The sequence below is a fragment of the Maniola hyperantus genome, chromosome 7 (genome assembly GCF_902806685.2).
Source record: "Maniola hyperantus chromosome 7, iAphHyp1.2, whole genome shotgun sequence".
In the NCBI taxonomy this organism is placed as follows: domain Eukaryota; kingdom Metazoa; phylum Arthropoda; class Insecta; order Lepidoptera; family Nymphalidae; genus Maniola; species Maniola hyperantus.
Window position 1 is genome coordinate 15682818 of NC_048542.1, and position 8465 is coordinate 15691282.

Consider the following 8465-nt stretch of genomic DNA (forward strand, 5'->3'; position numbering starts at 1 on the left):
AGTCTACGTTCACTTAACTAAGGTAGGTATTTATCTAAGATTAAAAATAAGGTTACAGTACAAGCTATGTTAAGATTAATTATATACATTATTGTTTTAAGTACAGATTATTATCTAATTAATAGTAATGACAAAGTGCCCTTATGTTAAATGCAAGAAAACTTTTTCAGTTTCATCGTAGCTTAAGGAAGCGAGCCATGATGCAATTTTATATTTGGCTTGCTTAATGGAACAATGCTTGATGTCACATATGCTTACTACTTTGTTATAAATAAATGATTCCACATATGGACTGAAACGTCTAGCAAAACAAGTTTTAATTTTAGGCATAGGGATCTTGAAGACACGACGCTAGTAGGTAGTTCGCTATTGCCCATAACAACTCGAACTTCATCTCTCGCAGCACTGCAGTCCCGTCGTGACCACGACCCGTGCAATTTTGTCGAAATATCGACAAAACAAAACCGTCAAGGATTCCTCGAAGTGTTAGCATATTGTCCTTGCCTTCGAGACAAATCAGCTCAGTGTGTGCTGGGCCTTAGGCGGGAAATGCCTTTGACAAACAAATCTGTGAGGGTTCCTCGAAGTGCAGTAATTGCTGGAGACACAAATGTGGCGACCTGTGTGCATGCTGCTGCTCGGTGAGAGCTAATTAGTGGTTAATTAGTCTGTTAGTGTATACGGGTACTTACCTTCAAAACAAATCGACTGTGAACTGACGATATACTATCTCAATTTCAACAATTTTACAGGATGAGGAAAAAAACTTATTTTCTTCAGCTAGGCACTTAATTAGTGATTTTACGTATACGCCTGCCTGTGTAGGTGAAGCCGAGCTATCACTACCAATACTGTAATTTTTTTGGTTTGTTTGTTTGTCCTTCAATCACGGCGCAACGGAGCAACAGATTGACGTGATTTTTTGTATAAATATAGTTAAAGACCTGGAGAGTGATATAGGCTACTTTTTATCCCGGAAGATTAAAGAGTTCTCACGGGATTTTTAAAAATGTAAATCCACGCGGACGAAGTCGTGGGCATCAGCTGAAATAAATAAATAAAACTATACTGACTAAACTTATAGTGTTCCTAAATGATTGTTTGCACAGTGCCATCAATATTGTGTCAGTTGTTCGACTGCCACGATGACCCGGAGTTTGACCCTGAGGAAGGACCTCTCAGTGAACTGCAGTTCACATGGCTCGGCGCTCTGCAGTATATACACGGTAAATATTAACTCCTTTAACAAGAACAGCTACATTTCTTTGGGTACTACTAGCTGATGCTCACGACTTCATTCGCGTGGATTTAGGTTTTTAAAAATCCCGTGGGAAGTCATCGATTTTCTGGAATAAAAAGTAGCCTATGTTACTCTCCAAGTCTTTAACTATACCCAGGGAAAAAACGCGTCAATCCGTTGCTCAGTTGCGACGTAATTGAAGGACACACCAACAAACAAACACACTATCGCATTTATAATAAGGGTACTGAACTATGAAGAATCTATAAGTATGAGTATGAAGACTTTTATGAAGATTTTATTATAGATAGTTCTTTACTATACGAAAATCTATATAGATATGAATGAGGCTATAAAATCTATTATAACCTCATTAAATAGCTCAGAGTCTCTTAGCGGGTGATGGAGACAGCTATGCTTGGAGATTCTCCAGGTGATCGAATCAGAAATGAGGAGATTCGTAGGAGGACCAGAGTAACCGAAATAGCTTAACGGGTGGCGAACTGAAGTGGCAATGGGCAGGGCACATAGTTCGGAAACACGGTAGACGTGGGGGTTCTAAAATGACGACTTCCCAACGGAAAGCGCAGCGTTGGACGAGCCCCTACTAGGTGGACAGACCACATCAAACGCATTGCAAAGAGCCGCTGGATGACAGCGGCGCAAGACCTTGGCGTGTGGAAGTACAAGAGGCTACTATGTCCAGCAGTTGACGTCTATTTGTTGACAATAATGTAAAATTGACTCGAGTAAACTCTCGAAAGCATATTAATTGTAGAATACCAACAGGAGATGTCAACTTTGATAACTGACCACAAGTTTGGTTCCAGTAAAGAACGGAACCCCTCACTACTTCCGAGTACCGAGGGTGGTGCTGATCAGCCGCCAGTTCGCGCTCTCCACCGCAATGGATGCCGCACGGATACCTGATGGATACGCCTTGTTAGTATTTGGCAGATTGTTTTATTTATGGCCTTTCAATTCAATTCAAATTTCTTTATTGCGAATATGCCTTTTGTGTCTCAAAGTTGGTTCATTATGTGACTTTTCTGGAAAAATAATCATCATCAGCCTGTGGACATCCACTGTCAGATATCATAAGCCTTCTTCGCCTCTACACCAGATTTTCAGCCTTCCACATCCAGTCATTTTTAGAATAGAATAGATTTATTTGCTGTTCCAACAATAAATATTTACAAAAAATAACGCCTCTAGTGTGTATAATGTGTAATGCAAATGCTTTGCCAACAAAATCCACCTCCTTTACAATGTTGGAATCTCAGTCCATCATGCTGTACGCTGTAAAGTACGCTGGTGACTTTAAAATGGATGATGCCGTTTGTCAGTCTTCAGGTTTCAGCGTCACACGTGATCTATGAAACGATGGAATATGTGGAACTCCACACTATCTCCCTTCAGTAGTGGTTCTACAAGGCTATAAGATGAGTTTCTAACGACATTTTTGTTTGTTGGTTATAGGGGTAACGTTGTATTCGGCGACTATGAGCGGGATGAGATAGAGTGCAAGGTAACCGTGGAGGAGCTGGCAGCGGGTATGGAGTGTGAGCCCGCAGTGCTGCTGATGCCGATAGCGGACGTGCTGCTGCACCCTGAGTATAAGCACTTCGGCGTCAAGAGCAGCATTGCGCTGCTGAAGCTCATGACTGCAGTGAAGTCTAGTAAGTAAAAGATAGGGCTCAGCAGTAAAACAAGGAACCCAACATCATGTGCCAATCATAACAATATCAATATCAGCCAATAGTGATCAGCTGCTCGATTGCGGTAGAATGACAGGTACAATATCACAATCGCAATCATCTCTGATTGGTTAACACTCGCTCCTATTTTTTCGGCTACAATGCATTGTTGCAACAAGAATCGCACAAATTCACCCAATCACAACAATTGAGATTGTAATATTGATTGATGCAGGTTTTACGATACGACCTACTGAGGTGATTGCGATCGCGACATTGTAGCAGTCATTCTACCACAATCGAGCAGCTGATTTACTCACTATTAGCTACAATGCATTGTTGCAACAAGAATACCATAAATTCACAACAATTGAGCTCAATTATTTCAGCTTTTTCAGTAGGTACAGGTAAGTACGACTTGAAAAAGAATTTGATTTATTGTTTTGATGTTCGCAGGATACATGATGCCCGTTTGTTTACCGTTTAAGAATTTCTTAGTGGACAAGATCGGTAAACAAACCAGTGATAAGATATACCACATTGATTTTGGAAGCGGTAAGTAGGTATATTTTGTTTTTATGAATTACAGTACGATTCAAACGTAGTTACATGGTTTACCCCTGAAGTTTGCGCACGACGTTGCGCAGAACACACATTTCAGGTGTCCGAGGTCGCCCGAGGTAGCGGGGAGGATAACAGCGCACGTCTCGCTCCCACATTCCCGCCAGTTCCTTGATGCGTCTCTCTCTCGCTATACGTGTTTTGTTTGTTTGTACAGTCGAGTTGAGAAGTTACTTTGTTTAAGCTGAGGTGGAATCAGGAATTAGTTCTCGAGTGTACCATGCGCAAGATTGCAAAGCTAACTTCACGCAGACGCATTTAAGGTTGAATCCTACTATACTGAAAAACATTCTTTATCGTTTAAACCATCGTGAGTGATTTCCATTATACATGTCTCACACCCGGCTTTACTCACGTGTTTAGTTGACGTTAGCCCAACTAGTTTCGAACCCATTCGGGGTCCTTTTTCCTGACCCTGATGATCCTGAGTCCCTGTGAAAAAAGGTCGAAATGCGTGGTGGCGTGAGTAAATCCATAAAATCTGCCTTGATTAATTTGGTAGAAAAATTGATGTCTCTATCATCATCATTATTATCAACCGATAGAGGTCCACTGCTGTTTGCTTGTTCATCAGACTCGTTTTATGTCGTCTGTCCACCTAGTCGGGGGTCTTCCAAAGTTCCAACACTATGCTTCCCGGTGCGAGGTCGCCATTCTAGCACCTTGGGATCCGTCCGCTCAGTGACTCGGAGCTTTCTATAAAGCCCCTATATCTTTATAATAATAATCATTAATTACTTCTTCAGATGTCCCAAGAGACTTCATGGAAGAAGAAAAAGAAGTATCAACGATAAGACTGCTGCCCAGAGAGCTATGCTACTTATACGACAACCCAGAAGTGAGTATAGGTTTCGTCCCAGATTACCAACACTCAGCAACGAACAATCGACAAGAAAAAAGTACGATCTGACTTTATAGACTTCAAAAATATATGTACCTTATTGGTACTGAATTAAAATGTAGAGTCTCCGCACCGACTTCACGGCTGAACAGATTTTTTGCCTGCACCAAATAACAGAGCAATATAAATTCACACTCCTATGCTGCATAAAGTTTGCACTCAAAACAGGTCGGAACTATAAAGAGTCTAAATATAAAAACAATATTTTCTGATGAGCTTGACTGGTAAACATAAACTTTGATATTGTCTGGGTATAAATTTGATAATGCAACATCAACCCATTTTCTTGCCTGTCTGTTTGTTAGTTTTATTTTAATCCTTTGTAAAGGCATCCGAAGTCGCTGATATGTGGGTGCTTGCTATCTTGTGCCTAGTAGGAATATTATGTAAGGGCTTGTTGACAGCGATGCTTGTTGTATTTCAGAACGGCACCGATGTAGCCAAGGAGCGCAAGGCTTGTTCCACTGGGTGCGGCTTCCACTCCGGCTCCCCCAGCATCGTGCACGAGCACACTGGCCAGTGGTCCCTCGTCGCGCTGTCTGAGGGTATTCTTCTACCTACAATAGAAAAGAATATACTTTTTTTCAAATAAACTTTAACAAGTGCTTTTGAATCGTCAGATTTAGGCCTGGTCTGCATAAACAACTTAGTGGTGTATGGTTCTGACGGAGGACATTAAGATAGGGATGACGATCAACAAGGTCAAGAATAAACTTCAAAACCGCTCGAAATGGCACATTTCTGTAAAAGCTTTCTGTTCCACAGGGGACATAAATGTATACTAAGTATCGGGTTTTAGTTTTCAAACTTTACCTTGTGATCTATAAGGTGGAATGGTTCTGACGGAGGACATTAAGATAGGGATGACGATCAACAAGGTCAAGAATAAACTTCAAAACCGCTCGAAATGGCACATTTCTGTAAACGCTTTCTGTTCCACAGGGGACATAAATGTATACTAAGTATCGGGTTTTAGTTTTCAAACTTTACCTTGTGATCTATAAGGTGGAATGGTTCTGACGGAGGACATTAAGATAGGGATGACGATCAACAAGGTCAAGAATAAACTTCAAAACCGCTCGAAATGGCACATTTCTGTGAACGCTTTCTGTTCCACAGGGGACATAAATGTATACTAAGTACGGGTTTTAGTTTTCAAACTTTACCTTGTGATCTATAAGGTGGAATGGTTCTGACGGAGGACATTAAGATAGGGATGACGATCAACAAGGTCAAGAATAAACTTCAAAACCGCTCGAAATGGCACATTTCTGTAAACGCTTTCTGTTCCACAGGGGACATAAATGTATACTGAGTATCGGGTTTTAGTTTTCAAACTTTACCTTGTGATCTATAAGGTAGATCTCCTTGCCCGGATCCATTGCGCACGCGTCGGCCGCCATCACCGCCCCACCACATCCTACTACACCCCTACGTGCCCTGGATCACTGCTGCGATCACCGGCAAAGCTGTGGGCGCCTTCTCTAAAGATGACCCATTCGGTAAGTGCTTATAGTCTATACATGACTTCTAAGGATCTCTTTGCTAGGATCTTTTGCTCGGATCAGCCTCTGACTATGTATCTGCTTATACCCAGGAGTCAAGACCTCCCATTTATGAAACCACTGTTGACACCACTGCTATAGGATGGTCACGATGGTGGACGATGTTTTAGTAGTAGTAGATGAGTAGTAAGATTTAGTTTTTGAATTTTTTGATATGTTGTGTAGGATATGTGATGCCCCGCGCGTCAGCGTATGACCTCGTGGGGCACGCCTGGGTCGGCCACTGGTGGATGGGGGGTCTGCGCTGCTACGACCGGGGCGAGGCTGCTGAGGACATGTTCCGGTTCTACCATGAGGTCTTCTCGGTGAAACCTGTCGGCACCACCTACTTGACCTATTATTTGGAGGTATGTTCAATATGGGATATATATGCGATGCCCCGCGCGTCAGCGTATGACCTCGTGGGGCACGCCTGGGTCAGCCACTGGTGGATGGGGGGTCTTGCTACGACCGGGGCGAGGCTGCTGAGGACATGACGTATTATTTGGAGGTATACTCTATCTCGATTTCGTATTACTGATTGCTGAGGGTTGTGACTTCTTCCCATTTTCTTGGGATAATAATGCGGTTTAAACAATAAGTCGGTTTTCGCCAAAATGCAGTATCCCTGCGCCATGTGGTAATATGAAGAAGTTTGTTCTTAGATCAACGCTGGGCATGACGCGATGATAATATGCGTAAAGGTCGGCATGCCGTACCAACTCGGCCAGCCTGCGGTGTGGCAGCTGGATACCCCAGAAGCTAAGGTACCCACAATCCACAGGTGACAGGTGAGTCGAGATGGCAATTGAGGTGGGGACACCCCACACACCCGCACAGTCCCCACGCTAGCTCGGTGCGGCTGAAGTGCACGTGTGGGGGCGCCCCCCTGCCCCCCCCCCCCCGCCTCATACCCCAATTGCCATGTCGACCTGTTACGAACTATAAGTACTACCTTTTTTTTAGGGTTGCGTATCTGAAAGACGGAGACTTAGAAATAGGGTCTCGCTCTATTATATACTAATAGCCTTCGCTGTCCGTCCGTCCGTCTGCCAGTGGGCTGTATTACCTATATACACAGAGTGTGTGTCTATTGCCGCTTTAACAATAAATTATAAAAAGTAAAAACCAAGATGGCGAATTTCAAAATGGCCGCCATGCAATTTTTTTTATATTTACAGGCTAGTGCTTGGCTGCTATCAGACCTGCTGGCAATTGATTTTGCAGCCTAAGATGGAGCGCGCTAGTCTAGAATTTAAAAAAAAATCTTAGTGCTACATCTTGTGCGATGCGATGGTACGAAACCCTTCGTGTGCGAGTCCGACTCGCACTTGACCGGTTCCATTACTAAAATCCTTCTTTTATTGCACACTAATTTGTACTCTTTTCTTATTTATCCATCTGGCAACTCTAACTTGAAGGATGTTTATGTTGTTTTCAGGTCAAGATCCCATTGATTACCTTCCAGAACATGTACAGGTTCCAGGTGGAAGCCTGGGCTTACAACAGCACTGTATCCGAAGAGTCAGACGAATCCTCATCTTCTACTTCTGAATCATACATGGAAGGCTGACGGACTGAATCATCTTCACTAACTCTCTTTCCTTCATCATCATCAACCGATAGACGTCCACTGCTGGACATAGGTCTCTTGTAGGGATTTCCACATGCCACGGTCTTGCGCCTCCTGAATAGAATAGAATAGAATAGAATGTTTTTTTATTCATGTAAACTTTTTAAAAGTGCTTATGAATAGTCAGGTAGTTTTAATTTACCACTGGTTCGGAATGCCTGAATCCAGCGGCTCCCTGCGACTCGTCTTATGTCGTCCGTCCACCTAGGGGGGGGGGGGCTTCCAACACTGCGTTTTCCGGTGCGAGCTTCGCAACCCGTTGAGCTATGTCGGTTACTCTAGTTCTCCTACGGATCTCCTCATTCCTGATTTGATCACGTAGAGAAACTCCGCACATAGCTCTCTCCATCGCCCGCTGAGTGACTCTGAGCTTTCTTATGAGGCCCATAGTTAGCGACCATGTCTCGGATCCATATGTCATCACTGGCAACACGCACTGTTCGAAGACTTTGGTCTTCAAGCACTGAGGAATTTTGGACAAGAATACATCTCGAAGCTTCCTGAACGCTGCCCAACCGATCTTTCCTTCTTAAATGAAACTTATTTCTCTTTTCTGTACCCTACTCGACTGTACACAGCATGTTAAGTTTAGGGATTCAGTTGCCTCGACGCTGCTCGCTTGGTGTGGACTCGGCTACCCGCTAATGGCAAAGGCCACACGTAAAGCAGGTATCAGTAATAATAAAGAGATTCCTGTAGATCACGAATCCAACAAGACGTATGATTGTATCGATTAAAACATTGGGCGTGCCCACTAAATCATTTCGTTAACTAGCTCGCATGTACAGATAGCAAAATAATAAATGATGTCTCGTCATTTTGTTGTTTT

The 8465-nt window shown here is 43.1% G+C and overlaps 1 protein-coding gene across 1 annotated transcript; it reads left to right on the top strand.

Moving 5' to 3' along the window:
- The first annotated feature begins 610 nt into the window (after positions 1–610).
- LOC138402612 (uncharacterized) lies at positions 611–7605 on the top strand. Its single transcript, XM_069499935.1, has 11 exons — positions 611–641; positions 1110–1226; positions 2071–2182; positions 2720–2919; positions 3394–3492; positions 4305–4396; positions 4884–5004; positions 5818–5961; positions 6190–6371; positions 6669–6770; positions 7445–7605. Exons 1-11 carry the CDS (start codon positions 611–613, stop codon positions 7574–7576), a joined length of 1332 nt encoding a protein of 443 aa, XP_069356036.1. The 3' UTR covers positions 7577–7605.
- The last annotated feature ends 860 nt before the right edge of the window (positions 7606–8465 follow it).

Excerpts from the sequence above, each read along its gene's own strand:
- LOC138402612 (XM_069499935.1), top strand. The coding sequence starts at position 611 with ATGTGGCGACCTGTGTGCATGCTGCTGCTCG. Across the intron at positions 642-1,109 it reads TGTGTGCATGCTGCTGCTCG|TGCCATCAATATTGTGTCAG; the intron begins GTGAGAGCTAAT and ends TTGTTTGCACAG. Across the intron at positions 4,397-4,883 it reads ACTTATACGACAACCCAGAA|AACGGCACCGATGTAGCCAA; the intron begins GTGAGTATAGGT and ends GTTGTATTTCAG.